At 30.4% G+C, this 17,839-nt stretch overlaps 5 protein-coding genes across 19 annotated transcripts in view; 2 read left to right on the top strand and 3 right to left on the bottom strand.

Annotated features, from left to right (window-relative positions):
• LOC106786497 (RNA-binding protein 4.1-like) overlaps positions 1–1,733 on the top strand; it is a 9,968-nt gene extending 8,235 nt beyond the window's left edge. For 5 of the 11 annotated variants that reach the window (XR_001381658.1, XR_001381660.1, XR_001381661.1 and 2 more), the window contains 2 exons: positions 951–1,139; positions 1,313–1,733. The gene's annotated coding sequence lies outside the window, so the exon portion shown is untranslated. The remainder of the gene's footprint in view (positions 1–950; positions 1,140–1,312) is intronic. The other 6 variants (XR_001381656.1, XR_001381655.1, XR_001381657.1 and 3 more) reach the window with 6 other exon arrangements.
• On the bottom strand, positions 1,713–13,983 carry LOC106786495 (transcription factor IIIB 90 kDa subunit). Of its 3 annotated transcripts, none has more exons than XM_014747945.1 (16): positions 13,961–13,983; positions 13,432–13,559; positions 12,782–12,995; positions 12,581–12,665; positions 12,300–12,436; positions 12,110–12,214; positions 4,315–4,464; positions 4,151–4,244; positions 3,936–4,068; positions 3,727–3,823; positions 3,494–3,643; positions 3,327–3,412; positions 3,020–3,257; positions 2,762–2,927; positions 2,487–2,659; positions 1,713–2,398 (listed from the first exon to the last, which is right to left on the bottom strand). In XM_014747945.1, exons 3-16 carry the CDS (start codon positions 12,993–12,995, stop codon positions 2,265–2,267), a joined length of 1,962 nt encoding a protein of 653 aa, XP_014603431.1. In that variant the 5' UTR covers positions 13,432–13,559; positions 13,961–13,983; the 3' UTR covers positions 1,713–2,264. The 3 variants fall into 3 exon arrangements, with proteins under 3 accessions (XP_014603431.1, XP_014603429.1, XP_014603432.1); XM_014747943.1 differs by lacking the exon at positions 13,961–13,983 and adding an exon at positions 13,681–13,770; XM_014747946.1 differs by lacking the exons at positions 13,432–13,559; positions 13,961–13,983 and adding an exon at positions 13,080–13,288.
• On the top strand, positions 4,771–11,710 carry LOC106786496 (BTB/POZ domain-containing protein 6-B-like). 2 transcript variants are annotated; one of them, XM_014747947.1, is made up of 7 exons: positions 4,771–5,047; positions 6,322–6,603; positions 6,694–6,841; positions 6,940–7,156; positions 8,789–8,975; positions 9,037–9,215; positions 9,619–11,710. In XM_014747947.1, the coding sequence occupies exons 1-7, from the start codon at positions 4,957–4,959 to the stop codon at positions 10,081–10,083; spliced, it is 1,569 nt and encodes a 522-aa protein (XP_014603433.1). In that variant the 5' UTR covers positions 4,771–4,956; the 3' UTR covers positions 10,084–11,710. The 2 variants fall into 2 exon arrangements, with proteins under 2 accessions (XP_014603433.1, XP_014603434.1); XM_014747948.1 differs by lacking the exon at positions 4,771–5,047 and adding an exon at positions 5,890–6,086.
• Positions 13,984–15,074: 1,091 nt separating the features above from the next.
• On the bottom strand, positions 15,075–15,838 carry LOC106786459 (cyclin-dependent kinase inhibitor 1C-like). The gene is made up of 3 exons (XM_014747871.1): positions 15,827–15,838; positions 15,515–15,751; positions 15,075–15,302 (listed from the first exon to the last, which is right to left on the bottom strand). Exons 1-3 carry the CDS (start codon positions 15,836–15,838, stop codon positions 15,075–15,077), a joined length of 477 nt encoding a protein of 158 aa, XP_014603357.1.
• Positions 15,839–16,722: 884 nt separating this feature from the next.
• On the bottom strand, positions 16,723–17,798 carry LOC106786465 (zinc finger protein 512B-like). 2 transcript variants are annotated; one of them, XM_014747877.1, is made up of 5 exons: positions 17,721–17,798; positions 17,552–17,657; positions 17,400–17,503; positions 17,162–17,323; positions 16,723–17,076 (listed from the first exon to the last, which is right to left on the bottom strand). In XM_014747877.1, exons 1-5 carry the CDS (start codon positions 17,730–17,732, stop codon positions 16,954–16,956), a joined length of 507 nt encoding a protein of 168 aa, XP_014603363.1. In that variant the 5' UTR covers positions 17,733–17,798; the 3' UTR covers positions 16,723–16,953. The 2 variants fall into 2 exon arrangements, with proteins under 2 accessions (XP_014603363.1, XP_014603362.1); XM_014747876.1 differs by having other exon boundaries at positions 17,400–17,657.
• Between the last annotated feature and the right edge of the window lie 41 nt (positions 17,799–17,839).

Genomic DNA, 17,839 nt, shown 5'->3' with positions numbered 1-17,839 from the left:
ATCTTATTAATAATTTATACAATATCAATTATTTCCTTTCTTTATGTGTAGTGTATTATTGTATGTCTTTGTTTCGTTTGTTTCTTTTTTTTTTTTTTTTTCTTATAATAACGATTAGAAATCATCCACTGCGTCTATTCATATTTAAAAAATAGAATTAATGCGCCAACTAATGCAAATGAATGCGAAGCGTGAATTGAATTATAGTTTCTGATTTGCATTGATTTTTTAGTGTTCTCGTCGATAAATTAAGGTTTAGAACAATAATTTCTAAATCGTGCTCGAAGTCTAATTTATTTCTAAGATATGTCATTGCTTTGGTTTTCTTTTAATTTTTTCTTTTATAATTTTGATTTCTTCTCATTTTTATTCTTTGCTACGTTTAAAATTTATAATACGATTTACATGAAATTTTGTTTAGAAAACGCTGTTCTAACAATAGAAAGTATCAATAGACTTTTGAATTAACTTTGAAATAATAGATGAAAAAAAAAATTTTTATTAGTGATTAACAATTTTAATAATTAAATTCGTACATCATATATATATATTACATGTGCGAAAGATTAGATATATATATTCTGCCCAACAGCTACAAAATTTAATTGCAAATAATAATATTAATAGTAATAATAATAATAATAATAATAATAATAATAATAATAATATTAATAATAATAATAATAATAGAGTAAAATTGTCATATTCTTTGTGCTGCATAGCAGTATATTGAAATTCATGCTTCCATACATTTTTTTTGTTCTTGTTTTGTTCTTTTATTCACAAAACCAGTCGATTATTAAAGAGCACTTCTTACTCTATTCATCTTATTTTTATAATATATTATATATATATATAAATTCATTATTACAAATATAAAGTCCACTTTTTATATGGTGGCACATTATGTAATCTACATTTGACATCTACTGATACATTCTTTTTAATAGATTACAAACTGGCTGAGAAGAGAAGAAACTGCTCAACTTTAAGATGAGAACTCAAGGAAGCTGAACTTTGAAATGAATACTACGAGGAGCGATACCACCATGAGTACTTACTTTACCAGATTGTTGGATACATTTGGCCATTGGATATGGACAACTATACGAGCATAAAGAATGAAATGTATCAAAGACGTAAGAACAAAATATGAGTTTTAAGTTTTAATTTAAATATTTATTTTTAACTTCAAATGAAATTAACAAAATATTTGATTTGCTCTTTCAGTAAGTAACAAGAAAGTATTTTAATGGTTTATTTTAAAATATACTATTAATACAAATGCGTGTATTTAACATATTTATCTCAGAGACAGTACGGATTTAGGAAAGGACGGGTTGACATTAGGAGCTAATAACGATCTTCTTAAAGTCTACCGAAGAACTGAAGAGACCTATCACGCGACGCGATGCATAGTTGTATTAGCAACCATAGATGTTAAAAACACGTTTAACACAGCGAGGTGGGCAGATATGCAAACTATAAAGGTCTTCAATGTGTTACTCTATTTTTGGGATATGCTAAAGGACCTTCACCTATGGGAACGACAAATTCCAGGAGTGATTCTCATCGATTTTCTAGCGGCTGAACGTAAAAGGATCTTTGAGAGAGACAGTGATGAGACGGATCGCAACTAAACAACAGTAGACGAAAGGTGACAGACATTCAACTTTTCGAGGGAAAAAAAAAATAATAAAAAGAAGAAATAGTCCTTGTCAGTTTAATTTCAGGTATATATTATATATAAATATTAATGGTGCGTTATTTTTTAATAAAAAAAAAACTTAATATTAAGAAGTAATTAAAAAATTACTTCGTAAATGCCTCTCCTTATTATAGCGCTATGTATATTTTATAATTTCATAAATAATTTTAACTCTAGAATAAATGGCGATAACAAAAAATGATCTCCATAACTAAAACCAAAAAATCTACTACATATATATATAAAAATTACAATTACGTTTGGTATAATAAAATAAATAAGGTCAACGACCTAGCCACGTTAGATTACTAGTTTGCTTCGGATCACTAAAGTAAAGCAAAACGTTAATAAAAAAATGAATCAGTAATTCTTTAACAAAAATCATGTACCGTTGACTCCAGAGGCAGTAGAAAAACGCAACCTCTTTGGTAGTACTGGATAGGTGTGAGGGTTTTCTTAGAGAATAGACACAATAAAATAAATAAAAAAACAAATCTAATAAGCGTATCAAATTAACGGAAAGAGAGAAAATGCATTTTTTGATTAAGATATAGTATTAATATTCTTCTCCATAGTCATATTCATAGTCATCGTCGTCATCAATTCCATTTCTTCGTTTAAGCATTTCTCTTCCTGTCATTTCAGTGGGTTCATCATTAGCATCATCCATGTAATCCTCTGCTTCATCCACTGTTCGATAGAAAACAATATCAAATTAACATTTGAAAGATTAAGAAGGAGAAAAGATCATCAATAAAAAACGGACATTCATACTTACCAACGTCTGATGCATCAAGTGCGGGTGGTGTAGGAGGTGCCATATCTTCTTCCACAAATTCTTCCAGTTCTTTTGAACTTGGTATTTCTACTTTACGTCTTCTATTAGATTTTGGTAAACGTGTCTCTTGTGATAATGATGTTCCTGTATTCTTTAATGGCGAAATCGATGTCCTGGTTATACATGAAATAAACAAATATTTAAAAGAAAAAATGATAAATAAGATATTTTAAATGTAAAATATAACATTCATAAAGATTTCCATAACAACTAACCCTGACGACTTAATCTCCATTTTAATGTCAATCTTAGATTTACATAACGGGTTTTCTTGCTCTTTCTGTTGATTATTTGGACCATTTATGTTTAGGCTTTTTAATACTTCATAATTGATCTTGGAAGATATACGTTTTTCTTGCAACATTTTCTCGATAGCTTCCCCTTAAATAAATAACAATATATATAATCCAGTATGACAAATATATATATAAAAATATATTTATATAGTATAGCATCTCTTAGCCTTTATTTACCTGCTGTAGTAGCAGGACCTTGATTTTTATTTCGTTTTGTAGTACGTCTTCTCTTTTTCTCTGGTTTACCTTCTTCCTTCTCCTTCTTTCGTCGTTCTTCTTTCTCTTGTTGCTCGGTCAAATATTTTGCATTGACTTTTTTCCATAAAATATCTTTGAATTCAGCTTCTTTTTCTGTCATTATATAGTCGTCCAATTCGTCGTCATCAATGTCAGTAATATTAATTTCTCCAGAAGCCTGCGATAAAATAAACGTTGCATTACTTGTTTAACAAAATTTAAACATACATGAAATGTATGTACCTACATTTTCAAAATTGGATTTGTTTTTATCTTTTGATTCTCTACTCGCTTCCTTTGTTCCATTTAAACCCATTGAAGCAATATCAGGGCCTTCGAAGATTTACAAGATTTTGTTGTTACATAATTGTATTAATTGTTCATTTATTTTGCCAACGTTACTAGGTTCCTTACCAAGTCCTGTAAATAACGTATCATTATCACGTTCAAGTAATTCTTCCTCAACATCGGAATTCACAGCTTCACAATCAATGCAATCTTTAATAATATTTAAATTAGTTTCTTTAATAAATCTATCAGTATAATCATTTTCCGAAGGAGATCCTGTAATTAATGTCAAGATTATACATAAGATACATATTAAAGAAATATATAACGTATATGAGAAATTGCAAAAACTAAAATACCATTTTTTCGTTTTTTTCCCTTTCCAACTTTTTGTTCGTCTATTTGTCTATCGATTTCAGCTTGAAGTTCATTTATTTCTGTATCTATATTTTCTAACTGAAATGAATAAAAGCAAAGTATAATATATATATATTATATATAGCAATAGTATATAGTATACAAAATTAATATTATAATTCTAGAAAGACTAAAATTTTTTGTTGTCTACTTTTTGTAATCGTTCTCTGTCTTTTTTACGAGCAGTTTTAAATGCAGGTGGATCTTGTTCTTCTTCTAAATCAACTGTCATGAATTCTTCCAAAGTCAAGGCACTAGAAGGTGTATCTCCAAATTCCATTAACCTACAATTAAACGCCTTAAATATCGCTGATTTAATATTAAATATATTATACATACATAGATATGATATGCATATGTATATACCTTTTCCTTAAAGTAGATTCATGAACCTTAACTATTTTTACAATATCAGCAGGTGATCTATTAAATTCATGTAATCGTGCTGCCATTAGCAAAGCTATAATCAAATTTTTTAAATGTATATATTATATATTGTTTAAATTGAAAAAAACATCATTCAAATTTACCCGCGCCACATAATCCTGATGGTTTCCGGCCACTGTGTATGCAATCTCTTTTCATTCTTTGCATTACTCTTATTGCAGTCGTTGATACTTCGTGAGTTTTCTTACCAAATTCAAGCTTGTTTGCAAATCTCATAATATACAAGCAAGGATCTAAAATATAATAATTCATAAAAGTATATCGTAAAAGCAAATGCGACAAGATTTAAATTATAACATATAATACGCGGCAAATTAAAAAATTGAATATAACCATTTAAATTCATAGAAATACTGTAAAATCCATTGGTGGTTCGTTTGTAAAGGGTCAAAATCAAGGATGTGCAATATATGTGTTATATAAATAAAATTAAAAATATATTATTCGAAAAAGTTAGTACTTTAAATAACGGGAGAATAAAGAAGGTAGGATTTAAATAAAGAGACATGCGCATTGTAACACGAATTATCGATCGATTGTAGAGACGAAAGGTAACGTGTGGTGTTACCTAACCAGCGCCCGTCTTCCTAGCATGGCGCTTCGGCCCTATACCTACGCTCTTTTATTATCTTAAATTTACCGTGATTCTTTCATTCGACACGATTCAAGAATAAAAGAAGGATAAATATACAAGAGAGACGTCTCGTCTTGCAGAAAGAACAGAGATGTCTAACTTATACTCCAAGATCACCGCCAAGCCGTTACAACGGTATCAAGATAACGTCACGGTCAAGCAAACCAATGCTTGGGTCAACGGTAAGAGAATAACATGAATCAATTAAAAAAGATGCTGTATTTTAAATTCATTCTAGTTAAACAATATAATATAACATCGATATCCGATCCAAATACGTGCGTGTGTATTTTTATGTTACACACACACACGCACACACATACGCGCGCATAGAAGAAAATGCTGTATTATTGATTTATTTATAAACAATGGCTGGGTCAATCATTCAATGTTTTTAAATACTTAAATCGTATTTTGAGTTGCAAATAAACGCATTATACTGAAATAATTCAATGCATATATAAGAAAAACAATGTTGTTACAAGTACCATTAATGTTCTATGCAGTATTTAATAAGTATGTCGACGAGTATATGTTTCATATCATTTTAAATTGATCCTAGAATATTTTTTAATTAAATTATATCGTATAAATATGAAAGATAATGAGTACAATACGAATTTAGATTAGTTTTTCTCTTTTGCATATATAATTATAGTATATATGTACACATGTGTAGTATTACATATACATTGATACGCATTCACGCTGATTGGATTATTCTGTCGCCGGCACGACTACGTTAATCATTAAAACATTATTTATACAAAAATATAATTCCGTATTGAGAACATTGTAAATTGTATAATATTGGTATTTAGATAAAACAAAAAATTGAATGTTGATTAGAATTATCTTATATAATGGTAGATAATAATCGTATATTTAATGAACGCTCTGTTTTAAAGAAATTCGTTTATATTTTTATTCGTACTTTGGACTTGTACGCGATGTACATCACGTGCACCGAGAAACGTACGAATATACCCGAAGAAAAACGAAGCAAGACGAACGTTTCTCAGTGTTCCGCTATCACAAAATGTTTTTGCTATTCAATATGATGTGCATACATGTTCCGCTTTGATCGTTACTTTTTATTGTATAACGGTATCAAATATTCATCAATTTTTTTTGGTGACACCGTTCTTTGCTATGTCAAAACATTGATAAAAGATTAACTTCGAAATTAACACCAAATTGATGAAATAATGTACACTGACGGTAAATTATTTATATTTTTTTATGACACTTCAATTAAGAAATATTCTTCTTTTTATCTATAGCATGCTACTATATTGTGAATTTAGAGATACTCTGAAATAATTTCATAAAATGTGTGTGCGTGTGCGTTTGATTAAAGAGGTTATTAGCGATTTAACGGAGAAGATAAGTTCATTGATTAATTAATAAAATATCAAGATAATAATTTAATAAAAAAAACTTGTGAATGTTCTAGCGGAATCTCCAAGCAATGTATCAGATTCTCCTCCATCTGTAAGCCCTCTGTCCTCTTGCATTGTATTGCAACGAGAAAAAATAATATATCAGCCCCCTAGTGCTCCTACATCGCCACTGTCTTCCTTATCGTCGCCTGTAACTCATCTAAATCTTTCATCGCCTGAAGACTGTACACAAGATCCTAACTGGCAAGCAACAAAGACTACAGTTCGGGAACGTAATGCTGCTATGTTCAATAACCATCTCATGGCAGATATTATATTTATTGTTGGTAGTCCAGGTATATAATGATTCTTTCTTCCTTTCTTACAGTTGAATAGAATTGATAAATCTATTGTCGATTTTAAACAGAGGATAATGTTTGTTACAGGCCATACGCAAACTATACCAGCACACAAGTATGTCTTAGCTACTGGTAGTTCCGTATTCTATGCCATGTTTTACGGTGGACTAGCAGAAAATAAACAAGACATAGAAGTGCCAGATGTAGAGCCAGCAGCTTTCCTTGCTCTGTTAAGGTTAGTATGTCAGGAAGATATAATGAACACGCGTAACAATTATAAAATGACAAGTTTCATGGTGAAAGTTCAGTATTTTTAGAAGAATCTTATTTCAGATATATGTATTGCGACGAAGTACAATTAGAAGCTGACACAGTTTTAGCAACGCTTTACGTTGCTAAAAAGTATATAGTTCCACACTTAGCACGTGCGTGCGTCAATTATTTGGAAACAAGTTTGACTGCAAAGAATGCGTGTTTACTTCTAAGCCAATCTCGACTATTTGAAGAACCAGACCTTATGCAACGATGCTGGGAAGTTATAGATGCTCAAGTAAGTAATAATCAGAAGGTATTAAGTACCATTACTTTAAATACAAGCTTGGACATGATGGTAGATGAATCCAATTTTCTTAGCGATCATGATTATCATATTCGACATTTTTATTCTTACGAAGATGTTTGTATCAAAGATAAATTCAAAAAATTACAATACGAACGTAATTATCAGAAAAAATTGAGAATAAATGACACTCGCGAAAGTTCCAAAAGTAGAATATCATTAACACCACACTGTTTAAGTTTATCTGAAATCAAATGTTATTCTTCTGCTATTGATATAAATAAGGAAAGATTACCATTTGCTCTTTTTCGTACGCGTAGTGAGCCATATTTTCCAGGTAATAAACTGGACATAGAAATCACACAAAACATGATGTATCGAGATAGCTTTATAGAAGATTATGAATCAATGAAACATACAGTAAATGTTAATGATCTTTCAGACAGTAGATATAGTAACAATCATGATTTATCTAAAATAGTTAAATCTAATGGTGTCATTATGTAGAATTTCTCGAATAATTAATCAGATAAGGAAAAATCGTTTTAAAATTAAAATTAATTTTTATTATAAACATTTCAAACATCATCTAAATTATCAACATTATTAAAGATGCTTTAACTTTTTAATAATCTATATTGCAATCAGTTAATATTATATTTCTTGTAACTTATATTACATTGTATTTTTAAGTTTGTTTTTTATATATACTACTTGTATATAGCACTGAAAATATGAAACTTGTAGAAATAAGTAACAACAATAATAAAATACCATCAACTAAACATGTAATTTTATTCTAAAATGTTGCTTTATAGAAAAATAAATGCTTTTGACATTTTTTATGTAATATTAGATTTTAAATCTTTTTTGATATATTATTTTATTAATGAATGTAGTTCACTTGCAATCTTGTATATTTACACTTATATTTATGAAACTAAAAAAGGCTTCACAATAAAAGTTATATTTTATTTATGTATTGTGTCCCTACCATCATTTCATTTTAATAACAAGTTAAATGTAGATATATATTAAGACTATATTCTTTAAGCTTTTATTCTTCAAAACAAATATTCCTTATCTGCTTAAAATACTTTTTAAATCTACTCGTTCATTCTACATGTCCCTGCTTTTGCATTTTGTATAATATACTCATTAGTAATCAATAGTTCTGTGACAGTAAATACATTTTCAGGCTCATAAGATAAAAGTGTTACGAAGTTCAAATAGAGACAAAAAATATATAACATAAAAGCATAAATATAAATTATACAAAAATTTTAAATGATAATATTATTTAGATTTGGAAAAATTATTTTTCGGGAATTAACTATTCGATAACTGTGATAATAAAAATGATATGAAACATAAGAAGGAAGCGAATTATCTATTATTTATTCGAAGCCCTCGCGCTCATCTATAATTGTTATCATTTTTAGAGATTAACGAGATAGAGTTTTATTGAATTAAAAATGAAATATTCTATAGTATTTTATTTTTCCATGACATATTGATAAGTTAAACTCAATATCTTGAGAAATTATATATATTTAAATATTTCTATATATTTAAATTCATATGAATTTCTACTGATAATATATGTATTGAATATACACACAGGCAGAAATGGCACTAAGATCCGACGGTTTTGTAGACATTGATATTCATACGCTTGAATCCGTCTTATCTCGAGAAACATTAAATTGTAAAGAGATTCATGTCTGGGATGCTGCATTAAGATGGGCTTCTGCGGAATGTTTAAGACAAGATCTCGAGCCCACATCCGCGAATCAACGACAATTATTAGGTGAATATTTGTAAGCTTTTCTTGAAGGAATTAGTTATGTTATTTTCATTTTTTATTTTAGGGTCTGCCCTGTATCTAATTCGACTTCCAGCTATGAATTTAGAGGAATTTGCTAATAGTGCTGCACAAACTGGCATACTAACGCAACAAGAAACAATAGACGTTTTTCTACACTTCACTGCAAGTAACAGACCGATGCTGTGTTTTCCCACAAAAGCACGACAAGGATTAAAAACTCAGGTACGCATAAGAAATATTAAATTATCCAATCATTTCTCAATTCAAAATAATTTTCCTCAATGTCGTATTACTTGAAATATTATATACAGTCAAGTAGTTGTATGTATCCTTTATTTTCTATAATTAATATATATATATATATTCAAATTTAGCTTCCCCATAAAACTTGTTATGTTTGTTTGTTAAAGTGACATGCTTATTTTTCTTTTATTTTGATTTTCCTTTTTCAAATTTTAGTGATCTATATATACGTGTACGTATATTACATTAAACAATATTAACTGTGATTGCTCTATATGTATAAACATTTACAAATTTTATATATATTATATATATATATATATATATGTGTTTGTAATAAAGTATTTATTGATCTACGTGAGAATTGGAAATTTCTTTATAGGTTTGTCATAGATTCCAATCGTGCGCTTATAGATCCAATCAGTGGCGCTACAGAGGAAGATGTGATTCGATCCAGTTCAGTGTTGACAAAAGAATTTTTGTGGTTGGTTTTGGATTATACGGAAGCTCTACTGGTGCTGCGGACTATAATGTTAGAATAGAGCTTAAAAGACTGGGCTGTGTCTTGTCAGAAAATAGTACAAAATTTTTTTCTGATGGATCAAGCAGTACATTTCACGTGTATTTTGAAAATCCTATACAAATAGAACCAGAGTGCTTTTATACGGCAAGTGCAATACTCGATGGCGTAGAATTAAGTTATTTTGGTCAAGAAGGTATGACCGAGGCTACAGTTGGTAGTGTAAATTTTCAATTTCAATGTAGTTCTGAAAGTACTAATGGTACAGGTGTTCAAGGTGGACAGATACCTGAATTAATTTTCTATGGCCCACCATCAGACGATTGATGTAAATTTACGATCTAATTAACACTTTGATCGAAGTGTTTTGTTTTGTTGTTGTTTCGAAAACAAACAAATATTTTACGGCTATTCGGTGGCTATCATTTAAAAAAGAAAAAAAAAACAATGAAAGATAAAACTTGCACATTTTGTCGACCTATTAAACGATATAAGTTCAGTTTGGTAGAGTAAAGCTCTATTGTGTGGGAATTTGCACATGATATGTATGTATGTATATTCTATTATGAAAATAGTTTAGTACACAGATCTTGTATTAAAGTATGCCCACCCGGTAGAATATTTTACTCTACTCTAAAAGAATATTTTGCAGCAAAGAAACTATTGCAACCTATTAATATCGTCACTCTGGAGAGTTTAGTAAATAAGCAAATATGACAGATGCACTTTAATCTGAACATTTTTGGAATATATATTCTTCGCTGTCATATGAAAAAAGATCAATTTATTTTAAAAACAAATAGTGTTCAATCTTAATGGTCAGATAAAAGTAATAAAGCATAAAATAAGGCAATAAGGAAAATAAATATGTATTAATATTACTCATTTTACGATGACAGTAGTAGTAAATTAATTAGAAATTTTTGAATCGGTTGAAAATACGTTGTAACATAACGATATATAATAATCTTAAATTTCAACTAAATGGATAAATATTTTTGGAACTACATAACTGAGATATTTGTAAAACAAAACAAAAGTATCGTGTGGATTATAAAATATTGTTAAAAATATCTCATTTCATAATGCAACACTTCTTTAAATAGACGTAACTTGAAATATTGAAATAATTCGGTTTCTACCTAGCCAAATGAGTCCATATTACGTTGAATAACCAATATATCAGTTACTATTATAAATTGTATTAAAACGTCAGTATTTATATAACATAAAAGTATAATTCTGATATTAATTTCATCTAATAAAAGTAAATGCATAATATGCAAAGACTTGGTTTTGCAAAAGAAAAGATTCAAACTTATATCTTAAGTCGTGTTTCAGTAAATTAAGATTTATCATTTKTTCCCCCCCCCCCCCMTTTTTWTTTYTTTTWTAAATTTTGCTAATATTTGTATATAATTGTGATATTGTTTTTACTTGAATATCAAAATTTAACTAAACATTTTTAATTTATCCTTGTACAATATACCATATATAAGTGTAGATATTAAAGTATTAAACAAAAAGTAATGCAAAAAGATAAGAGATCAAGGATTGTTCAATATCGCAAATAACAATATTATTGTAAAGTAGTGCATTTATCATTATTCTCTATCTCTATGGTCATGAGATTTATCCGTCATTTATACTTTTCAGAATATGAATATTAGAATTAGAAATGAAATCGTTTTGTGCTCAGTGGCAATGAATTGTAAATATTCATAATAAAAATATACAGAAAAGAGATCTATATAATGATAGAAATGTATTATGAAAATCTGTAACATATGTGGGTTCTGAAATAGGTAAACACCATTTGAAGAGAAAAAAAAATTAAATTATTAACTGCATCATTTGTACCAAAAAAAGAAACAATATTGTGATTTTTCTGGTGCTGATGAAGCTGAATTAGTCATTGTTATTCTTGCAATAAATTTAATGAATATTTAACAGATATAATGAGTATTCAATAAGACCTAATTCCTTAAAAGTATCGTAGAATTTGTTAATTAAATATTATCCAAATCTATTATTATTTAGGCTGCTATATCAAGTTTACCGTTGCAAGAATACGTTTTAAATTGTAACAAGAAGTCTTACATTTTAATATTGAGATATTAAAAGAATTTTATCTTATCTACTAGTCACACTGAGCAATATAATATTTTTTGTTAAATATTATTATACATATATATTCTCTATTAGAAAAGTATTAAGTATATCATATTATTTAAGGTCAAACAATGGCTACTTTAATTAAATGGAACTTTCATTAAAAGAAATTTTGGAAAAAAAGAAAAGTATTTCTAAAATAATGTATCATGCAAAATATAATAATTAAATAAATACTTACCTACTGAAGGTATATTGATACATAAGGCTTGCGTAAACTTCAAATACGTCCGTCCTAGTTCATGAACACAAATTTGAAGAACATCACTGATGTCGATAAGCAAATCTATGTAAGTTATTAAGGGAAATCGTAAATAAGTAATTATATATAATTGAAAAGTTGTTCGAGTAGAAACATATTCAAAGGATACGAGCTGTGCCTTCAGAACGACAAGTAATATATACACATGCTGCATGATTGTGAGCTTGCTTCCTTCCACGAGTTAATTGTCGGTTTAATGCCATTTTGTAAAAATTAACAGATTCATCGACGTGACGTTGATTGAGTCTTATAACAAACAAAGATTATAGAATTAGAAAGTATAAATGTTATATTACCAAGTAGTATTATTAATACCAATTATAATTAGTTATTTTATCTAGTCACCTATAATAAGTATCGCAGTAAATTATTGATATCGATGAAACTTACTGTAATTGCAAACAAAGATGCTGTATTCCTTTTCTTGCATTTTGTAATGTTATAACTCTAGATTCTTTTCCACGGACACGGTATGCTAAAGAGAAAAAAATAACATTTCTTTTTGTTACCTCATCATGTAGATAAATTGTATCGAGTCAATTTTAGATGAAATATACAAATTGTATATTTATATTAAAAGTATCAACGAACCTGCCCCAAAACCTGTAGCTCTACCCGTGCTATCTTTTCCTACGAATTCTCCGAGGGCAATCATATTTCCAGACGGGGATTCCTCGAAAGTGGTTTCGCTGACAATAAGTTGGTCTTCCAGAACAAAACCACATTCTGTACAAACGGCATCGCCACGTGCTGGATCTGTCTCTATGTCTACGGAGCCACAGTTACGACACTTGCTTCCCGACATCTGCGATATCAAATATCCAAGAAAATTATTGATCAATTATTTATCAGAGTTATTAGCATTTAATGAAATAGAAATAATCATAACCTTTCGTTTTTTAGGTTTCAAACAAAATGTAAAACTACATATATTGATATAAGAATAGTTATAGAAATTGAAAGAAAATTTGTACTAGATGAAAGAAACAATTAATATCTTTTGAATACTGTTCTTTTTTATACGAATACTTTGCATCTTTTTTATTTTCATCACATCCATTTGACACTCCACGTTTGTAAAGATACGCAAGTATTCTCAGTTAAGGTTAATACAACTTTACTTTTTATAGGTAAAAGTACATTAGGCATAATAAGGAAAAGAAAAAACAAAAATAATCCTGCACAAAATGACTCGATGTGATGATTACTTGATCATATAAAAAATAATATATTTAATATACCTTTATTTTGAAGTTCTTGAGTATAGTCAATAATATTCAGTGGACGGCGCACGAATCCTTGATAGCTCAAGCGTAGCACGAGCACGTTTTAAGACCAAAAGAAGGATAGTTCAAATCCCGCTAATTCTCTATGATTTGAAATTATTTTATCGATTCTATTATTAATATAGAAAATTACTTTTTAAATGAAATATATATATTTTATTAATACTGTAATTGCATTTCATTAATATTAAAAAATGAGCACACCTCGAGCTGCTTAGCGAAAGGTTAAGTATTGAAAATTGACTAGAAAATTTTAGCGAGTAGAGAACCCAAAAACATCACAGCCGGGATTTCAAATTATAAACTACTAATACAAAATATATTATAAACATTGCAGTTTTTTAAACTTAATAAGAAATAATTAAATACAGTAGATATTCGTAAAAAAAAATGAATCATTAGTTTGTTCAACTATTTCATGCAAAGTTTAAAAAACTACAATGCATTCTCCGAAGTGTACTTTTTAAAAAATACTACTACAGACCTTTTATTATTCCTTTTCTAACAACGTATCTTTGATATAATGAATAATCTTTATTAGAAATATTCATAAAAGTAGTGTTCAATTATAAATAATATTCGCTTACTCTCTATTATTATGTTCGTAAAACATTTTTCCATTTCTTTTATCGATAAGATTGTTGCTCTAACAATATTTTACCTTAGGGTAAGTTATCGACGGATCTGTAATGGTCGGTAAATTACCATCGGATCTCTTACTGTTTTACCGACAGTCTTTATTTATTTCCTGTACTTTGATTGGATATTACTCGCGTCATTGCCAACCAATGAGCATTCTATGTGATGACGACAAATACTTTTTTCGTGATAGCTCCTGTATCATCATGTGCTCCTGTTAGATTTCTATCATTTTTGCGACGCGAGGAAAACAATCTTTACCACCGGAACATATGGATTTCTATTGGAAATGAGTAAAAACGTCAAAACTTCGAATCGACGATAGCGTTTAAATGCCTTTCATAGTATATATATATAGTGGATGTATGAATAGGTACATTCATTGATATATTATCAAGCCATTAGATATTTCTTCTTAATACTTATTAATACTCACACGCATTATTATACTAATGATCGATTAATTGATAAAGTTTACTGATATAAATTGGCGATGTTCATCGAGAGTTTTTCAAAAAATATATCGATACTTTTTTACAGAATAATAAATATATTGTCCTTATATTTAATAAATATTTTTATTTTATTCGATTTCATGTAATCGTTTCTTATAAAAAGTTGCCATTACCAGCAAAATTTGCTTTCGATCGTTTCAATCCATTTTTAGCTATAACTTAACATTTAGTATCATTCGTTCCAAATTGTTCGCGTAATCGTGAGACTTCTTTTACAAGGACATTAATAATAAGAAGAAATGTATGTACCAAAAGATGAGAGTATATTATATTTAGATATTAGAATATCTAATACAATTTCCACTTTGAAATGAATAGTAAGAAAATAAAGAAAAGCAGACATAATCGAGTATCTCTATGTTTTTATTTTTCATTGAAAAATACGAAAGCTTACACTTGTTTGGGTAACATTAATGTATAGTGAAAGTTGTTTTTGCTGAAGATTTACCAAGAAGATTGACCACCATAAGAAATGCCAGAGGAAACATAGACCCCATAAGGTTGAGGTACCTTGACTATGTATGGGGCTGGGACCGGGACCTTGACCGGGACACTTACTGGAACTGGAACAGGACGGTCAACCGGAATAGGAACATGCTTTGTTACTTCGACTGGATAAGGCTTGGGTACGTGTACAGGGTACGGCCTATCTACCGGTACTGCATACGGCACCTGAAAATACAATCATTTTCTTATTCTAATTATAACGTTGCTATTTCGAAATGAACGTCCTTGCAACTTAGGAATTACTTGGTGACGTCTAATGTAAGATCGCAACTAGAGCGTGATCATTAACTCGCCTTTCAATCATCGATTTTACCTTCATTATATTTCTATTAGAGCAAGCATCTTTATATTTTTTCTTTGACGAATAAAAAATTCACCTTGACTGGGACCGGGACATGCCTCTCGACAGTTACAGGGACCGGGTGCGGGACTGGCACTGCAACTTCTTTTGTCACGATCGTAGACACTCCATGGCTGATACCAATTGATGGGTATTGAGACGAGTATCCCAAACCGTAACCGAATTCAACGAGTCCTCGCTTATCTTTTTTCGTCTCTTTGTTCAAAGTGTCTTCGGCTGTAGTCAATGCCACGAGGGCCAAAAGAGCAAACACCTGAAATCAATGTTTGCACGAATGATTTTTTGAATTCTGATTTTCAATCAGAATACTTTGAATCGAATAAATTACCTTAGCGTTCATGTCGAGGATTCGATGTCTTTTCGACTGATGAATTCGTCCGAGAAGATTCTCGCTTTTATACGTGAAAAGGGGACGAACCCTCGAAAAAGCGAAAGAGACGACGACGACGATGACGACGACGACGATGGTGGTGGCGGTGGGCTACCGAAATAAAGAAAAAACAAACCGGGTGTGTACGACAAGTAGCGAGAAGAAACCAGCCTCTCTCTCTCTTACGCAAGTAGCATTTTTATTTCTTTTATTTTCTTCCAGAAAAGAGACAATTTTATTCCCAATCAACAACATTACATTATTACACATATATAAGAGAAATCAATATATTAAACGATATTTTATAATTATTATTTTATATCAATGCTATTATAGAATTTCATCTGGCCAGAGTTGACCAGTAACGAACAAAGTCAAATAACAATAGATAATAATTACAAATGAAATGGGGGAAGATAATCTAGATGCATTCTAATCAAAACTCGTTGCTCCGAATTCTTCGTTGTTGAATTTTTTTACCGAGTCTGGGATTTCTTTCGGAAAGATTTGATTTAATGAAACTAGTTTATGGAGAAGAACAGTATTATTGATTTCGAATTAACATATGTAAATCTGTAGAATGAATTTATTTCTTTTCGTAAATTTCTCGCCGGTTTCGTAGATCTTTTTTCCAAGAAGGATTCTTCTTTCTTTATTTCTCGATCTTTTAAATCGTCCAAGACAAAGATCTACAGCAGAGATCCTCATAGTTTTGTCCACGATATTAATATTTTGATGAATTCTGCCGTATCGAAGACGCACAAATAAAAATTGGCAGTGAAAGTATAATCGAATCGAATCGAATCGAATTGAAGGAACAAATGGAAGGTAGAGAAAGACAAACAAACGTAAGATTTCTTTAGAAAAACATTTACAAAATCAATTATTTATTTCATCGAGTTACTACGATAAGAGAGAGTGAGAGGGAGAGCGGGGAAGGAGGATAACGAAAGAGTGTTTTTTTCTTTTTCTTGATTTGCGCTCGTCACGGATGTTTTTGGGATTTTGGGTGTTAAACCGTGGGGGGTGGAGTACTTTTTGAAAGGTCGAATAGGCAAAGATAATAAGAGGAGAAGAGATTTCATCTAAAAATGACCATGACCGCCCTTAATGACAACGGGAACCGTTTCCTTGACGAGGACAGGATGTGGAACCGCAACTGGAACCGGATGAGAAACGTGGACTGGTACTGCATGAGCAACTGGTACCTGCAAACGAAGTATCGACAAAATATATCAATGGATGATTTAGATAATTTTCATATATTCGAATAGAGAGATCAATTGGAATTACCTTGACTGGGTAAGGCGCGGGTACGGGTACTGGAACCTGGACAGGGACGGAGACTGGATAAGGCCTGTCAACTGGAACCGTTACAGTTTTGGTCTGAACAACTGGGTAAGGTCTGTCAACGGGAACGGCTACTGGCACTGGATGTGGAACAGCGACTGGTACCTGGTAAAATCAATCATTTAGTCAATCATTAATCAATTCATTTTTTTCATCGAAAATTAATTTCCAAGGGGACTACCTTAACCGGGTAAGGTCTGTCAACGGGAACTGGGTATGGTCTTGGTACTTCAACGGGAACGGTAGCAACTGCGACGGAGTGACCACCTTCGTAGCCTCCGTAACCTCCTCCGTAACCTCCTCCGTAACCTCCTCCGTAACCTCCTCCATAACCTCCATATCCAAGACCCAAAAGGCCACGTTTTGTAAGAGTCTTTTCATCTACCTTTTCTTCCGCCTTCTCCCCGGCATATGCCGCCGAAATCAGCATCAAGCAAATCTGAAAAACACTCGAGAAGTTCGTTATCGATATTTTTACGAAAATATAATCGTTGTAACGTACCAAGACCTTCATGTTGACCGATACTACTGTGGTGGCAAGTCTCCTTTGCTAAATTAAATCAGTTCTGTTGTATTCGATGAAAACCACCCTTTATATAGGGAATCGACTTTCATTTCGTA

The sequence above is a fragment of the Polistes canadensis genome, unplaced genomic scaffold (genome assembly GCF_001313835.1).
Source record: "Polistes canadensis isolate GaletaPanama2010 unplaced genomic scaffold, ASM131383v1 scaffold_75, whole genome shotgun sequence".
Taxonomy (NCBI): domain Eukaryota; kingdom Metazoa; phylum Arthropoda; class Insecta; order Hymenoptera; family Vespidae; genus Polistes; species Polistes canadensis.
Note: the sequence above shows the minus strand (reverse complement) of the source record. Positions and strands in the feature narration are given on the sequence as shown.

Bases quoted from the DNA above. Each gene is read 5' to 3' on its own strand.
- LOC106786496 (XM_014747947.1), top strand. From the start codon at position 4,957: ATGTCTAACTTATACTCCAAGATCACCGCCAAGCCGTTACAACGGTAT. The intron at 6,842-6,939 runs GTTAGTATGTCA...ATCTTATTTCAG, and splicing joins GCTTTCCTTGCTCTGTTAAG to ATATATGTATTGCGACGAAG. The intron at 7,157-8,788 runs GTAAGTAATAAT...ATATACACACAG, and splicing joins GGGAAGTTATAGATGCTCAA to GCAGAAATGGCACTAAGATC.
- LOC106786495 (XM_014747945.1), bottom strand. From the start codon at position 12,995: ATGTCGGGAAGCAAGTGTCGTAACTGTGGCTCCGTAGACATAGAGACA. The intron at 12,215-12,299 runs GTATCCTTTGAA...TAACTTACATAG, and splicing joins TCGTTCTGAAGGCACAGCTC to ATTTGCTTATCGACATCAGT. The intron at 3,413-3,493 runs GTAAGGAACCTA...AAATCTTCGAAG, and splicing joins TACGTTATTTACAGGACTTG to GCCCTGATATTGCTTCAATG.
- LOC106786459 (XM_014747871.1), bottom strand. The intron at 15,303-15,514 runs GTGAATTTTTTA...TTGTATTTTCAG, and splicing joins ATGTCCCGGTCCCAGTCAAG to GTGCCGTATGCAGTACCGGT.
- LOC106786465 (XM_014747876.1), bottom strand. The intron at 17,324-17,399 runs GTAGTCCCCTTG...TGATTTTACCAG, and splicing joins ACAGACCTTACCCGGTTAAG to GTACCAGTCGCTGTTCCACA. The intron at 17,077-17,161 runs GTAATTCCAATT...CTTCGTTTGCAG, and splicing joins CCGCGCCTTACCCAGTCAAG to GTACCAGTTGCTCATGCAGT.